The sequence below is a fragment of the Melanostigma gelatinosum genome (assembly GCF_949748355.1).
Source record: "Melanostigma gelatinosum genome assembly, chromosome: 6".
Lineage (NCBI taxonomy): Eukaryota > Metazoa > Chordata > Actinopteri > Perciformes > Zoarcidae > Melanostigma > Melanostigma gelatinosum.
In genome coordinates this window covers 28,519,620-28,542,119 of record NC_136639.1, presented here as the reverse complement: position 1 = coordinate 28,542,119, position 22,500 = coordinate 28,519,620, and the positions used below count along the sequence as shown (strand labels likewise).

The window sequence follows — 22,500 nt, the reverse complement described above, 5'->3', positions numbered from 1 at the left end:
ACGCCCACCCATCGCTTCCTACTGAAGACATTCATCTTCACAAACTGATGTAAATGTGAACTCTCATCAGTTCAGCAGCTAAAACAGCTGGTGACTGTAGTTTCCATCATGCGTTACTCAGACAGGAGGACAGACTGTAGAGACATTCACTGTTTGACGTCTTTGCCGTCTGGAGAGCGTCTCACCTGTAGATGCGTGATGTCCCGGTCCATGCTCAGCGGGGAGGTGACACAGCTGTCAGGAATGTATTTAAAGTTCTCAGGGCTCGGCTCGCTGTCAACACCGTTAACACAGGTGATAGGAACGGCCTCGTACCCCCGAGAGATGTCCCTAAGAGAAGAGAAGAGGAGGAACACTCGTTCTCAAAATCACATTCAAATACGCACAGAAACAGAGATGCATATAGATCTGTATCAAGCACACGTGTTACATCAACTATAACTTAAAGCAGCGCCAATGATATTTCTATGTGAGCAACCAGTTGATGTAATGATGACAATGTGAACACTCTGCTGGACGTCAGACTGACAGACAAACGGGGCTTGTGTGGATGAAACCACTTCAGAGCATACGTCTGATCAGTCTGATCAGACGTATGCTCTGAAGTGGTTTCATCCACACAAGCCCCGTTTAAAGACGCTCTGTTCAGCCAAAGGAAGCGCCGTCAAAGCCAGCGGGACAATAATACATGCAATAACCTGGCTTGTGATTCCCTCACGTCCCCAAAGAACTCCTCCCACTCTCTGGCAATCCCCGTCGAGAATACCTCTTTCATAAAGCCACACTTCATAACAGCAAGCTAAGACCAGCGCTCTCTTTATATTCATCATATTCCACTCTGTTTCTCCAGTGGGTCCCAGAGGAACACCGGAACAGAGATGAGAGCAAACTGCAGCAATATGTACGGCAAAGACTGTTTCACACAACCCACACACACACACACACACACACACACACACACACACACACACACACACACACACACACACACACACACACACACACACACACACACACACACACACACACACACACACACACACACACACACACACACACACCTGCTGAGCACCCTGTCTCCATGACTGTCCCTGCCTCTCCGGGCATCAGTCAGCTTCTTGTTGGTGTTCAGGGCCGTCCACACCTTGGAGCCGTAGACGCAGCAGTCCAGAGCGCTCTCTCCCTCCTTGTTCTTCTGAGTGATGTCAGCTCCACGAGACAGTAACAACCTGCAGATGGGCGAGTTGGAGGTCCGCTGACTCGGGTTACAGAAGCTTTGAGTGTAACTCAACAATACAACACAGTAGGAAAAACTCTTCATGCGTCAGGGACGGGACGCCAGAAGAAAACAAACGTACCTGAACGTTTCACTTCAGATATCAGATGATATCTGGTTTACATGAGTATATCTGAAGTCAAGCATATTCCTACACTTCAAAGCGTTGCTGTTAAAATGAAGCTTTCTCTGAACTTCACACTTTGTTACACAATGTTTCAGTTCTGCTGCTAACATGCAATCATTAACAGTACAGGAGAAAGCATGTTCAGCATGACTGAACGTGATCATTCCAGCATTCTGAATGTCCGAGAGCCGCCCATGACTGCAGAGTATGCATCTCTTGTTAACAGTAACCCATCTGGGTCTGTGTAAGCCAGAGTCCACACTCACATCACACACTGCAGGTGGTTCTCTCTGGCTGCAACATGAAGCGCCGAGTCACCGTGAACGTTGACAGCGTTGAGGTCACATCGAGCCTCCAGCAGAGCCAGGGCGATGTCATCGCAGCCGCAGAGGGCCGCCCAGTGCAGGCAGACGTTCTCCTCCTGAGCGGGAGCAGAGGAGCGGTGAGCCGCTAGGAAGCAGTGCGGCCGGTCCACTAAACGCACACCTTCAAAGCTCACATCGGTAGACTTTACTCTGAGAGCTGGTCAGCAGCTTCTCTAAACTCTGGTACCCTTTAACTTTTAAATATACCTCCTCCAGGTGTGAGGGAAACAGAAAGTCTACATAATAATAACCCAGAAGATAGAGAAGTGCATGTTACTTACTATTATAATATATTATACTTAATCTCAATCGCTATATTGGTGTAAAACAGGTTTTCAATTCAAACGATGAGGACCAGTCATTAACTGGACCTCTGGATGTGTAAATGGGCTCCAATAGGCTGCCCTCCATCTATCAAATGAAACCAACAGTGTACATATCATGTCAACAGGTCCTGTGGGATACTTTAAACATACACATTCAACTAGTACTACTACAACAACTATCGTTACCGTGAATGAAACGAGTCCGAGAACAACGAGACAGAATCTCCTGAATGAATAAATCAATCAATACATCAATAGTGTGTCTTTTAGAAAAACTGCAAACGGGACACTGAGCAGCCCCTTTTTCTTTCTCTTTATTTATGTTTTGAACTGGTTCTCTACTTCCTGTCCGAGAGAGAGAGAGCGAGAGAGGCATGTGACTGCCAAGCCAGTCGTGTGAATCTTGGTTTGAATGGAGAGAGGGGGTTCGTCCTAAGTCTCTTACTGGTCACGTCCTCGCTCCTCCATTGAACATGAAGCCCATCAGGATCTAATCACTCACACCCCGATGCACAGCCTTCAGGAGACATCTGGGGTGGAGTATGTTGCCCGAGGATGTGGACCGAAGGAGCCGCTCGACCTCTGAGCGACGGTGTGAAACGTTATGCATCCATGAGATCACACTGGTCAGAGTCGACCCCGTTGAGCTGGTGTGTGTGTGTGTGTGTGTGTGTGTGTGTGTGTGTGTCGTGGGCACTCACCTTGTCCCTGATGTTCACGTCGGCCCCTCTGGCCAGCAGCAGGTGGACCAGCTCCTTGTGCTTGTACTCGATGGCCCAGGTGATGGGAGTCCATCCGCCGTCGTCCTGCACAGACAGGCTGTTAGTGCAGGGATGTACACTAACGCATGAATATTAACGAGCCGTTGGTGTGTCACTCTACCTGGCCGTTGACGTGTCGGGATGCTTTGGAGAGCAGATGATGAACAACATCACAATGTCCCAGTTTAGCAGCCAGATGCAGACAGGTGAACCCCATGATGTCCTGGGACGACAACATGAGTCACGTTCAACAGCTGGAGCGGCATCGCACGGAGACGATTCAATCAATAATCATTACATATCAAAGAATGTAACTTCATCAATAACTATGAATCATAAACACATCAATTAGTACGAACACGATGATGAGCTTCTGCTATAAGAACCATCAGATCCAGTGAGAGTTTAACATTAGATTAAACTCAGGACAACTTTAAAATGTGATAATAATCAATTAAAGCTTCATCTCAGGGTTCTTCTCACGCTGTGCAGCCACTTATTGTTTCACACACACACATCAAATGATGACGTTCTCGAAAGATGAATATTTATTAGACTAACTTCACTACTAAACAGAAAATAAATGAATATACGATAACAAGTAGAAATGAATGAACTGAATGAAGAATATGACGAAGAGCACCATGAATGAGGATGAAGAGGATTACATGTGACGGGTAGATTCAGTGACTCACATCTTTAATTGATGTCTATCGATTACATTGACGTTAATAACGTCAAACAAAATATGAATATAAATAAATAATACATTTGGTTGAAAAGATGTTCAGCAGCTGGGAAGACGAGATGCTTCCATGATGACTGTCAGAACTGAAGCATATCCAATCTAATATCGACTGATTCATGAATTAAAATATTAAAATGAAGTCTGAGATCAGAGGTGGTGATTGATGGAGCAGTGGAAGACGAACAAAGGTTGTGATGAGTTCTTTCTGTTGTACAACGATCAGCGAGCTCAGATGAGAGTCTGACTTTAAAGGACGGCATGTTAGCGCTGGAGGAGGCTCAAGTGCTCCATGTTTCCATCTGTGCTGAAGGGAGCGGAGCTGATCGACACCGGGACCACTGCAGTCATTGGTCCCGGGACTGGCAGACGTTAGCAGCGTTTGTTTAGTGGGAAAGTGGTCCAAGTCTTCTGAACCAGACAAACGTCCTTAACTGCACATTTTTCAACTGACGAATATTCCATCATAAAGATAAATTGCGGGGTGTCGGGGCGGTGGGCCTAGCAGACCCAGAACAACAAGAACCTCCAACAGCGGCGCTGTCACTGACGTGTTGCACTGTGACTGGATCCCCTCTGGAAGAGAGACGAGAGCGCCACGTCAGCACAAACATCTTTCTGAAGCAAAGCGGTCCACGACTGGGACGTGAGGCGGTGAAGAGGCTGCGACAGTCTCAGTAGAGTGTTACAGCCGGCAGTAGGTGAGGACTGTTTAGACCCTGAGCTGTAGACAAATGTAACACACCGTTACTCCCATCATCAGTGGAGAGAACCAGGCAGCATGGCGACGTACAAAGACTGCGATGTGCATTAAAGTACAATGCATATTCAAAGAGGGGCTTGGAGCCGTGTCTCACCTCCTGTCTTGGGGAGATAAAGGCGTGGATGAGCAACAACTTTCTCCAGTTAAACAGCAGCAAAACCGAAGCCCTCCTTATTGGCACTCCACACCAGGTTCAGTCATCCTCCATAACTCATCTCACCTTCGACGGTCAGGTCATCCCCCTCGCCTCCACAGTCACTAATCTGGGAGTTAGGTTTGACCCACACCTGTCCTTTAATGACCATATAAAACACCTGTGCAAAACCTCGTTTTATCATCTCAAAAACATCTCCAAACTCCGCCCACTTTAACCCGTCAGATGCAGAGAAGCTCGTCCACGCCTTTATATCCTCAAGACTGGACTACTGCAACGCACTATTCACTGGGATCACTGGCAAGAACATCCAGAAGCTGCAAAACATCCAAAACAGCGCTGCCAGGATCCTGATGAGAGTCCGGAGGTATGAGCACATAACACCCATTCTGCACTCCCTACACTGGCTCCCTGTCTCATTCCGGATTGACTACAAAGTCCTACTACTCACACATGAATGCATAAATGGACACGCACCTCCCTACAAGACCTCATCACTCCCCAAATCTCCACCCGCACCCTCAGATCATCAAACAGCTCCTCCGGGTCCCCAGCACCAAGCTCCGCACCATGGGAGACCGGGCCTTTGGCTCGGCAGCTCCACGCCTATGGACCAGATCCCTGACCACCTAAGGGCAACACAGACACTGGTCTCTTTAAGACCGGCCTAAAAACCTTTCTATTCAGGAAAGCCTTTCTGACCTAAGTCACTGTCAGTTATTTCTTTTGCGTTTCTGTTCATTCACTGGTTGTTATTGTAGTTTATTTTTTAACTGTTTTAACGATGCTTTTTACGATGGTTTTACTGTGTACTGGCTCTGTGGCACTCTGAGATTTAAAAAAAAAAAATGAAAAGTGTGTTACAAATAAAATACATTATTATTATTATTATTATTCTGCACACTATGAGATACATCTGTACAGACCTGATGCTGTTGTGAACCCGTAGTAAAGACCATCAGCCGTCCGTCCCAGAGGAAACATGTTGGGATATCTCTGAGGATCACGTGTCCACTTCTCCACTACAACCTGCCTCCAAAGCCCTGCTGCACAAAGCTACTTCCAACAACTCCAACAGCTCCGGACAGTCACTGAACAGAATCAGGACAACAGCCACAAGCCAGTCAACCACCTCACTAACTGAGACGCCTTCTTCTCCAGGAGCCCAGACTCCCACCAGCGGAGGAACATCTGAGAACCACACATTCAAGAGATGTTGATTCGTCTTCATTCATGGTCCTGAACGACGTACAAGCTTTGGCTTTCAATGTTTGCTTAGCGTGATGGATCATTTCTTTCTTCCATGATGATGTGAACTGGTTCTGGTTCTTTTAGCATGTGCTGCTACATCAGCCATCAACAGGAGCAAAGTGTTGTCAGGAGGTAAAAACAACACTGTTGATGTCGAGCAGTGAGACCGCAGCGACCCACCTTGTGGCCGACGGCTGCTCCGGCTCTCAGCAGGTACTTCACTGTGTCCAGGTGGCTGTTTTCACAGGCCGCCATCAGCGGCGTCCTCTGCTGCTCATCAAACGTGTCCAGGTTGGCTCCAGCCTACACGCACACACACACACACACACACACACACACGGGATTTATTCTGCTGATTCCACACTAAAGCAGAGAACGGTGCCAGTTCAGTTCGACGTCTCGTACGTTGATGGAATCTCACGGTCTGATTTGAAAACACATTTTGCTTTCATGATGTCAGATCAGTCTGCATATCAATGAATAGAACCAGTCCACAGACTCACAATGTATTCTGAAGCACACAACAGTTGTTCTTGTTTTAAATGAATAGAAATCCACAAATGAATGTGTTTAAGGATTTTAACATGTGTGGATGTTGTTACATTTATATGCAAAGTGCTGAACCTGCATTTACAAACTGCTCTTCATGTGTGAACTTCACTGCAGTTGTGGGACTCGTTCCATTTACAAATAGCCAATCAGATGTCTCCTCCATCATACGAGCCCATACGAGGGTAAACTCTTACGTCATACTGAGGTAGAGAACGGGTGGAAGTCAAGAGGAGGAGACATCGTGGTGTTAACGGGATACCTTCAAAGGTAACATGAAGGAGTCACAAACACAGGTGATGAATACATGCAGGCCCTGAGGTGCAACCTGTGGTGACGTGGGTCTCCTCACCTGCACCAGCATGTGGCAGATCTCCTGGTGGCCCTCAGCAGCTGCTGCATGAAGAGGGGTGCCTTTGTTTGGGCCCTCCATCAGAAAGTTGGGGTCCTTCCCGTCAACTTCAATGTACAACGTTTGGTCCATTAGTGTGATAAGAAAGATGCTCAAACATATAGAGTGAGTGACTGTGAGCGGAGCTGCTGTGTGGAGTTACCCAGGAGATGAAGGACCTTCTGGAGCTCTCCTTCTTTAGCAGAGATGTAGAGCTGTCGGGGGGGGTACTTCACCTTCTTTGGTTTCAGGCTACAAAGGATAAAAAGATGCAAACTGTGGTTCCACACTGTACCTTTGGAACACTGAAGCACAATGTTCCACGGTGAACCTTACTTGTCATCATCCAGCGCCATCAGGATGCTCTCCAGTGACTCTTCAGGCTGTCGGTCCGCAACACACACAGCCTCGCTATTTACACCGGAGAGAGAACGACAGCTGGGATTATCCTTCAATAGCTGTGATGATAATAATAATAACAACTTTATGAATATAACACCGTTAAAAACAGAGTTCACAAAGTGCTTTCACAGTCAAAGCAGCAAAAACAAGACAACAGTAACAGAAAGCACAGAATTAATGAAATAAAATAAAATAGAAATATACACACACACACACACACACACACACACACACTATGATATAATTAGTCAAATCAACAAATAAAACAAAGTGAATGAGAAGAGGAAAGTGCCGACATCAGTCTGTGAGGATGTGTGTGATGTCAGTGATGTCTTCTCTTCTCTGTGACAACACCTTACCTGCTCGGGCTTTCATTCCTGCTCCTCTGGGGCTCGCTGGTCTTCTTAGCTCGGAGTATCAGTGGAACAGCAGGCCCGGTTGGTACTGACGGCAGGGCGGGCACAGGGGCTGCCGGCCCAGGGTTCGATCTGGGTCCAGAGGGACACGGGTCAGCCCTGGACACCGTGACCTCCTTCGCACCGCTGGCGTCCTCTCCGCAGTGAGGGCAAAACCTGAGATCCCTCAAGATGGAAGCACAGTCGCGGTGAAAGCGGTGGGAGATGCTGCCGTACGGCCTGCACTCCATGAAGGAGCCCTGTGGAACGGACCAGGAGAACACGGTGTTGAGGTTCAGAAGTGCAGTATCTCAATATATTCTGATATACACCATATAATAAAGATGCGGTGATCAAAAGTGAAAACAACATCACAGACAGGTAGAGCTGGCGTTCCCGACACCACTCGCCAGGTTCCAAATGTGTCCATTTGAATTGATGTTGTTCAACGGCATCATTGATCAAAGTCAGGTTTGGTGAACTTTGCGTCGGCACTGCCGCGAGCTTCAACGCTCTGTAAACATTGTTTAGCTTTCTGTTTCGCCATCAGTCCATTACCTTCAGCTACTCAGGGCTCCAGACACAAACCAACATTATTTAAATTCTAAAATGGCACATGGTCTCATTGGTGCCCTGCAGCAGCCAGCGTCGACTCCGTCCCGCCTCCAAAGTCATAATGCTTGATGAGCGGCCGCTGAGCGGGTGCGTAGCAGGTGTGAAAGCTTTCAGCAGACTAACATCGTTTCATTCAGACGTGTCACCGGTGCGTGACGTGGGCTCCTGTGAGGGCCGATAGCTCAGCACACTAGCGCTCAGTACCTTCACTGCGTACCTGCCAGGCTACCGCACGTGTGTGTAGACGTGTACTCTGCCGAGCTGTAGCAAACGCCACACCTGCTTGTACGTGTAATCTCGTATGCACCCGAACACAACACCTCACAGTTTGACTGACAGCTCGGCGTGCGTGTAGGGAGGAGGGCTGTGTCGTCACTATTCCTACGCGGCGCATTCAACTCTTTTTAATGTATTTCACATATTTCTGCTTCCTTCAGCCTCTTTCTGAACAACCCAAGTACAGCACTCCATGGTTTCATAGACAGGATATTCACCAAACAGCTCTGCTTTTAGTTGCTGTTTATATCAATTATATTTCATTGTCATATTTTTACACATTTTAGTTTTGTCCATCTGACTGTCTTTGTGCACCAAGCATGATTAACTCAAACACAGACTCCGCCTCCTCTTGGCCTGCTGCAGCAGGGTTCATGCTCGACTGTTCTTCTTAATAATAATAATAATAACTCTAGAGCCACATAGAACAACCTGCGGACACATGTTTTAAATAGCCAAAGAACAAGCAGCTGGATCTAAGTTCCATGAATGTATTTTATTAAAAGTCAGCAGAATGAACTCAGCATGTAAGCTACTGTACAACAGTAAAAACAAATAGCCTGGCTACTGTTAATTAAATAAAGAAATGAACGATTGTGTTCGTGTTGTAGTGAGCGGTGCTCTCCAAGGTGCTGAAACTGCTGCTCGGCGCTACAGCTGGGAAGCGTCCATGTAGCCTTTGTGTATAATAAGGTTATGGGTCAGAATTCCGTGTTTGTCTCATTTAAAACAGCATTGTGTGGCTTGTAGGGCTGCAACCAGTATTTGGAAGATGCGTTGATAACATCGATATTAGAATTATCATCATTAATAATCAACAGAAACCTTCTCTTCCCCCCCCTCAGTCCTCGTCTCAGAAGTCAACATTTATTGAACAAAGATAAATGTACAAAACATTCACAACATCATTTGAGCTAATGAAATATTCTGCTTCAATACATATTTGTTGTGGTGCGCTACCACGCAGCCCGCTGCGCTACCACGCAGCCTGCTGCACTCTGCTCACCAGGGACTGGGTCACCGGTACGGCCGACACTCTGCAGAGCGTGGAGATGTTCCCACGGTCGCCCCTCGTTGGACTGACGGGCCTCTCGTGAGCCACTGTGCACACACGGGTGCGTCTGGATTCTGTGACTTGGTTTTTAAGGAATCTTGGAAGCCATAGTTCTTCCGCTTCATGTTTCTGCTGGTTACTGATGTTAGCCGGCACAAAACTGATGCAACACACCAGATTAATATATCAAGTGTTTTCTGTCGATTGGCTGATGGCGGTCAACGTTCAGAAGACATCTGCTGAAACCGATGTTTGGCTGATCAATGGGTGCATTCCTACGTAAGCATATACAGTATAGAATCATGGAGAGACTCACTCACTCTCCAGCTGTTATTATATATGAGGAGATTATTATTGATGCACTAACATGGAAGATGCATCTGCAATAGAGCAGATTATATTCATGCGACTGTTGCGTGGTTTCACTTACAGTCAGACATGCGTTCTATTTCATCTCCTCATGAATGTACGTTTTTAAAGCGACTCTTTAATTATTGGACTCAAACGTACCCGTGTCATGTGATATGTTGCGTCAATACACTGAACTAACAGGTACGGAGAGGACACCAGTCACAATTTGCCCGACATGAATTTAGATTGTAGCGTCCGCACACACACAAGCTTAAACCATCTCAGCTGGTGGATGATATTGTAACACTGTTCCTCCATGACTATCATCGGACCACAATGGTTCTTGGTCATGAGTTCCACTTGAAATCCCTCCACAGATAACCAGTGCAGTCCTGATCAAACGATACTGTTCATACATGATGACAGTAACAGAGAGTACGGTGCAGCCACGTGTTTACAGTCTCTGTGTGCTCTGTTCCACTCACCGTCCGGCAGAAGAGTCCACAGCCGGGGCAGCAGTGGTGCTTGACCATACCGGCCCGGTGGTCCTCGCACAGAACCAGCAGATGGACCGTGTTCGAGGGTCGCATCATTTCCTGCTTCATCACTCGCCTCTGGCACCGGATCAGCTGAGGAGAGATAATAATGATAACAATAATCAGACTGCACATCATGAAAACCAATCGGGTTCCAGTGCTGTTGGTGTATTTGGACCCTTGATAATCTTACCCAGCAACAGCTTCTATTGATATTTTCTACATTGAGCTTACACATACTGTATATACAGCGATGGACCACTTCACTTCTCTGGTTTTACTATTTATTGATGTGTTTGAGTAAAATTACATTTTTTGCTTTGTTCTATAAACTACTGACAACATTTCTCCCAAATTTCAAATACAAATATTGTCATTTAGACAATTAAATCTTATTTAACAAAGTATAAAACCAGTGCTGTGGTCATCACTATCCTCTTCAGTCGACCAGCTGGATGACAGAAACGGTGCGAGTAGAACCTCAGAAGTAATTAGAATAATAAAAGTGCCAAAAGAGTTCAAACAAAGCTTTGAGTGAGGAAAAGAAGGGTTCACTTCTATTTTACCAGCAGAGGGATACAGTGAGTCAGGTTGCTTCCATCCTTAACATTTCAAAGACGGCGGTTCATAAGGAGGTCCAGCAGCACACATGAGGGACAACAAAGCTACAGCCCGGCAGAGGCCGAAAACCACTCTCCACCCACCGGGACGACCGCCAACGCATTCGACTGTCACTCAACAACCGTAGGCGGGAAAAACAAAACACCGCTGAATATCTCTGATCAGAATCATTATAACTGTGTTATAACTGCTGCTGTGTAACGAGAATACTGCTGCTAACAACAACCTGATGTGTTTAAACCAAATGTTATTGCCCTTTTGTTCATATAGCAGTACTTTCAAAATAAAGGTGTGCAATACACTACTTTTGAATTCATGATTGAACTTTGCAAAAAACATCATGCAATTAAAAATTGTAATCGTTGCCCAGCACTAATAAAAAAAAAAAAAATACACACACAAACACACACACACACACACAGATATATATATACATATACACACACACACACACACACACACACACACACACACACACACACACACACACACACACACACACACACACACACACACACACACACACACACACACACAGCATTGTTTCATTACTTCAGAGGATGTTACCATTCCATCCGTGCTCTCCATGGCCATGCAGCTCTGCTCCAGTGTGGACACGTTGCCTCCGCTGTGAGGCGTCTCCATGCGACAGCAGCACAGCGGTAACTCCTCAGCCAGGTCTGTTTCTGTCACCTCAGCATCCGCTGCTGCTCCTGCACACACACATCCCATTGTTCCACCACTACTCACAGCAGGAACTCACCTGTGACCTGTACAAATGGATTCTGTAGAAGAACCTTGAAGCCAAATGAGTGAGTGAGATGCTGTTGTCACCTGACGAGGGAGGAGAGAGCAGCTCTTCCTGAGCCTTCAGATTGAGACAGTCCAAGGCCAGCTCTGTGTATTCAACATGGCAGCCTTCTCCAGGCTCCACCTCCATCAACGACTCACTCTTGATGGCTGTCGGTTCTCTGCTCGTCACAGCCTCTGGTAGAACGCCTGCTGTCTCATGTGCTGCAGCTCTGTTCTTCTCCACACTGGGTCCTGGTTCCTCCTTCTGATCAAGAAAAGGAACATCTGTATCAGTGACAGCTGGTGACACGTATTCAGTTATTGGTCATATTTTAAGCCTCCAGTCCATGTATGGACTCAGTACCACGTGATATATGTGCCCTCATGTTCCAAAAGATGAAGCAGTGTTTCATCCCCACACTCACTTTGAGCCCACCTCTGGACGCAGAGTGTGATTATTTTAAATAAATTAGATTCTCAGTTATGTTGCTCGTTTACTTATATGTGTTTATATGCGTTTGTGATCAGAAATAAAGCCAGTCACTCTCTTCCTGTGGCTTAACCTCACATCCACTACTTTTATGCAAACAGTGTAGAATGTAAACATGTGGATTGTACCAACAACAACTAATAACAGAAGATGTTATTACTCCTGTATTAGTAAGGAGTCAAATTACTGTCAACGTCCACAACATCCACAAGAACAAATGAGATCCAAACTAACTATGAGTTGAGTGCGAGGAGCGTTGCTTCCATCATTGCTCTTCTTGTTGTTCTTGGAGGGCTTGTCGGAGGTCTGATGAACAGGAAGGAATATAAATAATATAATATATAAATACTATCACATATAAATAATATAATATATAAATACTATCATATATAAATAATATAATATATAAATAATATAATATATAAATAATATAATATATGAATATAATATATAAATAATATAATATATGAATACTATAATATATAAATAATATACAATATAAATAATATAATATATGAATCGTATAATATAATATATAAATAATATAATATATAAATAATATAATATATGAATATAATATATACATACTATAATATATGAATATAATATATAAATAATATAATGTATGTATATAATATATAAATAATATAATATAATGTATGAATATAATATATAAATAATATAATATAATATATGAATATAACATATAAATAATGTAATATATGAATACTATAATATATGAACACTATAATATATAAATACTATAATATATGAATATAATCTATAAATAATATAATATATGAATATAATGTATAAATAATATAATATATGAATATAATATATAAATAATATATGAACACTATAATATATAAATACTATAATATATAAATACTATAATATATAATTAATATAATGTATAAATAATATAATTTATGAATAAAGGACGGGCCTTCTCCTGCTGCTTCAGGTTCTTGGCCTTCTTCTTGGGGACCAGGTCGTACATTCCCATCTTCCGCTTCCTTCTCTTCACAGCTAGGAGAAGCACACAGACTGAGGTTAGGTGGTGACCAGAGGAAATAACGCCTAAAAGAAAAACATCCAACCACCTGTATTATTATTATAATAACAATGGACGTTTAAAGAAGAGCACTGTATGACTCCTCTCCTCTTACATCATCAAATGTAAAGATGATGTCTTGAAACATTGGGAATTACTGATCCCGCTGAGACATTTTGAGAACGGCAGCTGATGAAATATCGTATTAAATTGTAAAAACATTCACATTTCATGGGGTAGCCTCCCTTCCAGTTACATTCAAATCAATGAAGCTTGCAAAGGAACGAGCGACTAACCGGACTGAGGCTTGCTGGAGGTGGAGACGGCTCTGTGACGAAGCTCTGTGCTGGACTTTGGTGCCTTCCTGGCAGGAGGCTTTGGAGGCAAAATGAAGACAAGAGTCACTGATGGACCCTCTGTAGGGCACAACCACATGTTTCCTACACATCTGTCCTACTCCCCGACAAAGAGCTGATGCTGAAACATGTCAGAGTTATGTTTTAGGTCCAACACAACTATGCCACGACAATAAAGGCATGTTTATTGATTAGAATTGTGATTTTTGAGTTTACTTAATCGCCTATTTAATAGATGGGAAAACAGAAGGAAGCCTAAACAAGTTATTACATTTAACGTGATTTAAAAACCATATCTATATTAATATGAAGGGTTCAATTATTATGTGCAGCCAACACTGACTATTTTAATATATAACAATGTTTTAGATTCCCACTATTTGACATGCAAACAGCCAAACTCTGCATAATATAGCATCTAATGATAACGAACACAATTACAAACCAAAGCGAGTCGACGTCTATCAATGAGTCTGAACTTTTGCAACCCATGCACTGGTTGTAATAAAACTCTGTCCGCAGATTATTAAAGTGTTTGCATGTTTAGGGGACTTATTCATATTTGACTTCTGGAACATGATTCTGTCAGATTACAGGGTCACCAGCAGGTAGGGCTGTAATTAAATGACAAACAAGCTAAACGAAGGAACAGACTGTCGGAAAAATAGATGTACAACATACATATATTTTGGAAACATTTCACATTGCTTAACGCTCATCAGGAGATCATTTCACCTGGACAACAAGACCACTTACTTGAGCTGGTTCCCCTGTTGAGGCCAGTGCGGAACCTGCACCGGGAGCTGGTTCCTCTGAGCTCCCAGCAGCGGAGAGCCTCCCTCTGACATGGGGACCAGTCAGCCGCCCAAGTGTGTCTAGAAAGCGGCTGCCAGGGGTCGCCATCAGCCTCCCAGAAGCGGCTCCTGGTCGTTTGTTGCGGAGAGCGTCATCCCTGTGGAGTATGGCGGAGCTGTGGAAGGGAGTGATCTTTACTTGTGGCCTCTGGCCGCTCTCTGCTGCCTGCGCCGTGGCAGCAACGGGTGTCCCGGATGAGTGACTGGAGGGTCTTCTGCCTCGTCCAGGCGGCTCACCGGCTCCACTGGGATCCATCTCCGTCCTGGGGGGCTGCTCGTTGAAGCCGGTCAGACTAAGGGGGCCTCAGCACAGCAGCACCTGAGAAGTTTCAACAAGTTTCACGACATTCTCCAAAACAAACACGCTCAAAGTTAAAGACGCCCCGGGCAGCTCTGTCGTCACCACAAAGTGCATACAGCACGTGCATCTTTGTAACATTCAACACGTAGCAATGCAGAGTGCACCAAGAACAAAGTTATCACACATGTGCACGGCACTGGCTTAACCGTGGAAGAGCTCAGCCCGGTGGACCGGTGGAAGCGGGGACTCGTATGAGGCGTCAACAGCACCGAGAGTTTCAACGAGGCCGCAGTGAAGAAGTTAAAGCAGCAGAGTTTCATCCTACCAGCTCCCGTCGGTGCAGCGATATCCGAGCGAAGGTGTAGCGCGAGGGACGGGACCATGGGACGGGACAGGAAGACACCAGCTTTCACTTCCGCCCGCACCCGCTCAAGCACGTGATGCGCTGTGTGCTCTGCGTTCATGTCCTCGTGGAGTCGGAAAGACTTCACCAGAAAGCTAACTGTAGGAAACGCAACTGTCTACAATGAGGACAACGCTCACCATCGTAGTTTATATTTATCTTGCATTTATTGAGATGGACGATACGATAAAAGTTGTTTTCGCGGGTTAAAACAATTGGATCAAAGCGAAACCGGAAGTAGGAAACAGTGAGCGCTCTAGTCGCCAGTTGATGATTTGGCGCTACTTATTTCTATACAGTCTGTGGTACTGTAAGCTATATGTTGAGTACGTTGAGAGCTCTCCATGTAGCAGTGTTCAGTGGATGTTTGTGGTGCTTTTATTGTGGAGGATGAGACGGAAAGAGGAAAGAGGTTTGGAGAAGTGTGTGAGAAGTGAATACAGTTGCTGCCATCTTGGCGCAGAATGCAGAGCTCCGTGTTTATTATTGTCTTATTATCCTAAGTATCGGCGCAACATAAACCCTCGGCCACAGTAATTATTTGTCATAAATTAAAAGACTATTGTCAACATATTCAATTGATATTGAAAATATATACGTTTGAGGTCTCAATGTTCCACTCTTTGCTAGCAAGTGATAATATACTGTACACTATTGTTATACAATCATTGGAATCTACAATAAATATATTGCTTTTAACAAACTATAAACTTTTAAACGTTGTCTCGAATAAAGCAATGGTGCATATCTGAGCACTAAATATATTTGTGATGCATCCTTTATCTTTTGGTGTACTTCCTTTACTAAAGTTGGAACAGGCACACATTAAATAAAGTTATGAAAACAAAGTTGTCCTGCAAATTTAAAGGGGGGGGGGGGCGATACCTGAAATACATATCGAAGGAAAAACACACTTTTAAATTACATCCCTTTAAAAACAAGTGTCAACTTAAAGAGCATCAGAAGGCAGAATCGTGTTAATGAAACAACCTCTTACTGCCAGAGTCAGAAATACGACGCACTGGTTGACACAAGTGATTTGAACAGATTTATTGTATTCCAGATAGCAGTTAGAAAACACTCAAAACAATAATAAATAATTAAAACGTTGCCTTTCTGCTTGTTTGATGGATTTAACTTGATCAAGACATTTTGCAAATTACATCAATAATTGCCAAAGAAAAGCTCAAATCAGAGTCAGCACTTCTGCTGACTATTAACAGGAAGCAGACAGCGAGGGAACGTCTGGTATCTAAAGAGCCAACACACATTGAGCAGGAAGAAGAACACACGAGCGGCATTCTGTCTTCACAAGGACACGACGCGAACAGACGATCAAACATGGCAGAACTCTTCACAGGCTGAACGGGATCATGCATTATATCCTTACACAAATATATATGTCGCAATATCTGGATCGTTCATTATCACCATAACGTTAAAACTCCGATCAAAGCCATATCAAACAGGTCTTTAATCCAGTCTTTAATATTCAAACTCAAAATAAATGAAAAATACACCAGAAGAATAGAGATGATTTCACCTGTTTCCAGAAAGCAATATGGCTTCTAAGCAATATATATATAAGACTTCAGAGGTGAACTTAAGACGAGATCAGTTTCTCTGACACAGGTTTTCATTCATAAAACGTTCAAACTTGACATCACAGATGTCATCTAAGTGATTACTAAAGAACCCACAACTAAAAACAGGAGTCCTGTTGCTGTACAACGAAATGAAGTCAATTTAAAATGACATTCAGCATATTCCCCTTGAATTTCCTTTCACTCAAAGTGCTGAAGTACACCAGCAGTAGACAGACAGCTGATTGGCTGCAGCAGGTTTGAAGGAGAGAAGTGAAGGAACGGTTCTGATTCTCGTACATTTAGAGACTTCAACCGAAATGAACCTCATCACACCAGGTTACATTAACATTCATGTGTTGCAATAGTTTTGTCAAAGTAAGTTAGAAGCTCTTAAAGTGGCAGGACAGCACTGTGCTGGATATATAGTGACGTGGTGTCATGCTGGGGGGGGGGGTGCTGGTTCTTCATCCGCTTCATGTGTTGTAGCTCTCATCATAAGAAGGAGGAGCCTCTGTAACAGACAGTCATCAGCTGGTTATTACACAAACACTGTTACATGTTACACACGTGATGTAATGCAGACGTGCAGCAGATGAGCCTCCTGAACGGCGGTCTGTGTCTTTACTACCAGGACCGCCCTCTGTCTTTACTCTCCGTCTTTAGCTGATGGTCGTCTGCGTCATCTTTGTAGGAGAACATTTACTGGAAATAGAAATATTAAATGTTGTTCTTTCTCCCAAAAATAAACTGGCAATTGTTTCCCCAGCACTGAGTAATATTAACGTTAGTCTAGAATAGGTTTTAAGATTGTTTTATAGTCTACGGATCACTAAATGGTCTGGACCTCGTGGACTTGTCTGACATGGTTCCAGGTGTGTACGCACTAGATCCCTCAGGTCCTCTGGTAGTTGCCTCTTAGTAGTTCCTAGGGTCTGGTCTAAGACCCACAGCGGGGCCCTTTCTAGCCACTGTGGCCCCCCAGCCTGTAGAACGAGCTGCTGGAGGACCTGAGGGGAGCAGAGAGACAGCTCAGCACCCTTTCGTCTGGCTTTTAGCTCGGGACGAGTTGTATTACAGTGTTTACTCATTTAAATGGCCCTATTTATTTTAATGTTTTACTGATTATGTTCAGCACTTGATGTATGACTTGTGCTACATAAATACAGTTTGATTGAAGCCCAAACAACCTTCATCAATCTGCTAGGGCAGCCTGTACGAAGCCTGAGAGGCGAAACCCAGAGCAAGCTCATTCCTCATATGTCAGCATTTTGGTGAACTCTTGACTCGTCTTATCTGGACTGACATCAGTGACAGATGACTGGTCAACACAGTTAAAGTAATCAAAGTCAGAGAGCCTGCTGAAGCACGTTTTATACTGAAATGTCTAATAAAAGGTTATTGACTGATATCGTGGGAAATAAAGGAAATAGTGTTTCTGGAGCTCAACCCATGTTAGGGACTATATGGAGCCGCAGCTCTACCGCAGCTGTGAGGATGAAATGGATTCAACTTTGACTTTATTCCAAACGTCATGTCACAGAACACGTCTGCACTTCACCCATCCTGAGCACATCGGATCGACCGGTACATCGTGTGGAGTCTGGCTGAGATATAATGATCTGTAAACACGTGACTCTGGGGTCCGTAGTACTTCTCATTTCACCATGAATGTAGAACTTGTACGAGTTGAATGTTGTAGGAACAGTGACACACTTTATCCAATCACTGAATTAGTGTTTTGATGTTTTCTTTTACTCAGTTTATCCCAGCAGCACCATGTGCCTTAAAGATGATGAGTGAGTGTTTAACTCCGCCCTAAGTTACAGCGTTTTGTTCTTCCTTACAAACAACCGTGTCCAGTCTACACTGACGGTGCAGAGACAGCTGCCAACTGACCTTGTGGATAAGCAGAGGTGCTGTAGTCGGGAGGCAGGATGAGCGGTGTTGGCATTGAGCTAGCAGCGTTCTCAGGGGGGTACGGTGCTGTGGCTCCTGGCGGCCCACTGGCTGCAGGGCCGGGCCCGTTGTGCTGCTGGTTCTGGGGGAAGAAGAGGCCGGGAGCATAGCTGAAAGCATTGGGTGACACCAGCTGAGACTGGCGCTTGTTGGGGAAGCCGTCGTCCGCTTGAGTCCCGCCCTCTGCTCCCTGGTGGTACTCAGCTGGAGGAGCGCTGGGGGAACTATGGGAGGACATCCTGGAGCGAGGGGTGGGACGAGGAGCAGGTTTTGGGCCATCGCGAAGGGTCAGAGTGGGGGTGGAGGTGGAGGATGCTCGTGCGTCTTCAGCTGCAGCAGAGGAGGGAGCAGCTGCTCTTTTGGACGGGTGCAGTTTTTTGTCCAGTGAGACGTTCCCGATGTGGATGGGTAACGTCAACAGGACGTCTGGAGACTTGAGACTGACCTGAGTAATGAGAGGACAAGAGAACCTTAGGTTCCCTGGAGGAAGACAGAATGTGAACCCACAACATACTCTTCTGTTTGATCCTCGTTCTTTAGAAAACAAAACTCAAAATGCACAGACACACAGTGTGTACTGTATCTATGTTCAGAGCAGCACATCTAAAGATCTACAAGGAGACCTGGACCAGGTTCCCTTTGTTCACTGTATGTTCATCACCAAGAACGCAATATGAACGTTTCACAGAGTTGCAGCAGACATCTAACAGATATTATACTGACTAGATACTTGCCCCGTGTTCTATAGATTCTACAGATAGAAAGTCAAACTTGAGTCACTGCGTCTTCTTCTCATTCAGACGTGATTGTTTCAAAGAGAACAGTTGCTGCATGACATCTGGCAGCTTAGATGGAGCGGTTGAAAAGTTAATGCCATGAAGGGAGAAGCTTGTTTTCTGTTCTCTCACAGCCTTCATCAGCCAGAGCAGATCTAACGACCCCCTCGTGTAAATCCATGAAACTAATTAAAATACTTGTACAAATGTCTTACTTTCTTTAATTTGGCGAAAACAAGAAGTGAGTTCAATCGGTCTGGGTATAGATCATCTTTACATTCAGACTTCAGACTTGCACCATGTTGGAAGTGTTACAGAGATAACCCCGGCCGGGCACAGTTAGGTTCCATTGTAACGATATAAAGAAAGGGATTGACTAAGTTATGTGGTTAAGAAGTTAAGAACAAGTGGGACAGGCCAACATGCTCACATAATCTATTCAAGAGACTTTGGTGTTCCACTGTATCAGATGTAGCACTTGGGTGAAGAAGCAGCGATCTGAAGGCTTGTTCCGGTCCAGATTCACATCATGCACTAGTTAGTGAGGCTCTCTGAGCTGTGATGAGTCCTGGAACCTGGTTTCAACATTTCACATTGAGTGTTTAAGTAATGTGCAAATTAAAAAACTGTTTCTCTAAAATGTTGCTTCAAAATGAGAGATTTGAAATCCGTCTAAACTGCTGGCTGTTAAATGTTTGAGTTTCATTTCTCTCACAGCAGTCTAGAAGCTGAAGCGCGATGCTGTGGTTCATTGTTGTTCACCAGAGAATCTATTCTTCTAAACGTCCGTCTGGGATTGTGAGCGTTGGTGTTTATAACGTAGGATTGCTGTGAAGTTTGAATTGCCTTGTTGTAGTTAAAGAAATGTCAATGTTGCTGGATTACTAACTCAGTTTTTCTTTTTCGTTTCGTTGTTTGACCATGTTTGCAGTCGTCTTTTTGTTTTTCCATGTGGCAATGATAGATGACCGACTGTTTGTCTAACATTCAAAAACTTGCAACACGTTCTCATCACAACTCGTCACATTTTCACCATTTGTCAGATTATTTGACGTTGAGTTCTAACGCGCTGGGCAGCCCAGCACACGGTGACCGTGAACTACATTCACCGTGTCACTAAGCTCAGAGTATTCTCTCTGCATGTCTAATAATCACACAAATGGGTTCACACTAGTTATTTGAAAGCCACTGAAGGGTGCGCTGTGCGTCTCAGACACCGAGGGAACGAGAACAGGCTGAAACAGGCTCACCGGGACCACTTCTCAAGAGAAGAGTGCTGAAAGTGAAACAGAGGATGAACATATCTTACTTTGACATAATATTCAATCTTTATAAGATCACAGCCAGCCAGGGAGGACTGAGGAAGAGGAGGAACGATGATCTGCTCCTTCCACTCCAACTCCTTGCCGGCCTTTACCACCCCCCCCTCCACCTCCGCTATTGCCCTCACATCATGGGTGGGCCTCTTCATCGCATAGGTGACTCTCTGAAAGCACAGGTGGACATGAAGAGTACAGTGACTGGGGGACAAGGGACAGACGGGACCGACGGGACAGACCACCACGGAGTACGCCACGGAGTATCCCACGCAGTACGCCACGGAGTACCCCACGCAGGAGGCCACGGAGTACCCCACGGAGTACCCCACGGAGTACCCCACGCAGTACGCCACAGAGTACCCCACGCAGTACGCCACGGAGTACGCCACGGAGTACCCCACGCAGTACCCCACGGAGTACGCCACGGAGTACCCTACGGAGTACCCCACGGAGTACCCCACGGAGTACCCCACGCATGAGGCCACGGAGTACGCCACGGAGTACCCCACGCAGTACGCCACGGAGTACCCCACGCAGTACGCCACGGAGTACGCCACGGAGTACCCCACGCAGTACCCCACGCAGTACCCCACGCAGTACGCCACGGAGTACCCCACGCAGTACGCCACGGAGTACCCCACGGAGTACGCCACGGAGTACCCCACGCAGTACCCCACGCAGTACGCCACGGAGTACGCCACGGAGTACCCCACGCAGTACGCCACGGAGTACCCCACGCAGTACGCCACGGAGTACCCCACGCAGGAGGCCACGGAGTATGCCACGGAGTACCCCACGCAGTACCCCACGCAGTACGCCACGCAGTACGCCACGGAGTACGCCACGCAGTACGCCACGGAGTACGCCACGCAGTACGCCACGCAGTACGCCACGCAGTACCCCACGGAGTACCCCACGCAGTACGCCATGGAGTACCCCACGCAGTACCCCACGGAGTACGCCACGGAGTACCCCACGCAGTACCCCACGGAGTACGCCACGCAGTACACCACGGAGTACCCCACGGAGTACCCCACGCAGTACCCCACGGAGTACGCCACGCAGTACGCCACGGAGTACCCCACGGAGTACGCCACGGAGTACGCCACGGAGTACGCCACGGAGTACGCCACGGAGTACGCCACGGAGTACGCCGCGAAAACAGAGAAATCAGCAACAGAAAAAGATGAAAAAAAACGAATCAAATCACAAGTTCAACACACTACAAATAAGTGTAACATATTGTACACTTGCCTATATTGGGAGATCTGGATTCGTACTATCTGGAGGTAGTTCTTTGATACAGTACATGTGGGTCGAGAAGCCTGAACAGGACCTTCTCCTGAGCCAGACCTAAGTGTTTACCTGCATGAGGCTGGCGGCCATGTTGCCTGTGGTCTTCCCCGACTGGTTGTGGATGTTGACCAACACCTGGATGACCTGGCCTGGTGTGTAACCCTTCATGTTGGACTGGGCCTTCAGGACCACCGTGCCTGTTTTCAGCAGCATGTAGGAGAACTCCTGCTTCACTTCAGATGAACAGGTTCCCTGCATGGAGAAGGGCAGCGACACAACTCCAAGACTTTTAACAAGTCTCACATCGATACAGGTTCACTGAAGGAACATTCACATTCGCTCAGTGGTTTCATCTG

The 22,500-nt window shown here is 45.6% G+C and overlaps 2 protein-coding genes across 4 annotated transcripts in view; both read right to left on the bottom strand.

The window, feature by feature from the left end:
* ehmt1a (euchromatic histone-lysine N-methyltransferase 1a) overlaps nt 1-15,210 on the bottom strand; it is a 22,925-nt gene extending 7,715 nt beyond the window's left edge. For 2 of the 3 annotated variants that reach the window (XR_013772078.1, XM_079270628.1), the window contains exons 1-18: nt 15,134-15,210; nt 14,410-14,826; nt 13,594-13,672; nt 13,190-13,272; nt 12,475-12,546; nt 11,793-12,015; nt 11,526-11,671; nt 10,287-10,430; nt 7,470-7,765; nt 7,045-7,119; nt 6,872-6,960; nt 6,670-6,776; nt 5,949-6,071; nt 2,977-3,078; nt 2,796-2,900; nt 1,670-1,824; nt 1,062-1,229; nt 186-330 (exon numbers count right to left, since the gene is read on the bottom strand). Coding sequence is in view for 2 of the 3 variants with exons in the window: in XM_079270628.1 (XP_079126754.1) it covers nt 186-330; nt 1,062-1,229; nt 1,670-1,824; nt 2,796-2,900; nt 2,977-3,078; nt 5,949-6,071; nt 6,670-6,776; nt 6,872-6,960; nt 7,045-7,119; nt 7,470-7,765; nt 10,287-10,430; nt 11,526-11,671; nt 11,793-12,015; nt 12,475-12,546; nt 13,190-13,272; nt 13,594-13,672; nt 14,410-14,763 (2,466 nt within the window). In the remaining variant the exon portion in view is untranslated. The remainder of the gene's footprint in view (nt 1-185; nt 331-1,061; nt 1,230-1,669; nt 1,825-2,795; nt 2,901-2,976; nt 3,079-5,948; nt 6,072-6,669; nt 6,777-6,871; nt 6,961-7,044; nt 7,120-7,469; nt 7,766-10,286; nt 10,431-11,525; nt 11,672-11,792; nt 12,016-12,474; nt 12,547-13,189; nt 13,273-13,593; nt 13,673-14,409; nt 14,827-15,133) is intronic. The other variant, XM_079270629.1, reaches the window with a different exon arrangement.
* Nucleotides 15,211-16,323: 1,113 nt separating this feature from the next.
* Nucleotides 16,324-22,500, bottom strand: part of arrdc1a (arrestin domain containing 1a) — a gene marked incomplete at its 5' end in the record, with an annotated part of 25,651 nt that continues 19,474 nt past the window's right edge. The window contains 4 exons of the mRNA XM_079269823.1: nt 16,324-17,308; nt 18,694-19,198; nt 20,839-21,015; nt 22,214-22,396. Of these exons, the coding sequence (XP_079125949.1) occupies nt 17,271-17,308; nt 18,694-19,198; nt 20,839-21,015; nt 22,214-22,396 (903 nt within the window). The 3' untranslated portion in view covers nt 16,324-17,270. The remainder of the gene's footprint in view (nt 17,309-18,693; nt 19,199-20,838; nt 21,016-22,213; nt 22,397-22,500) is intronic.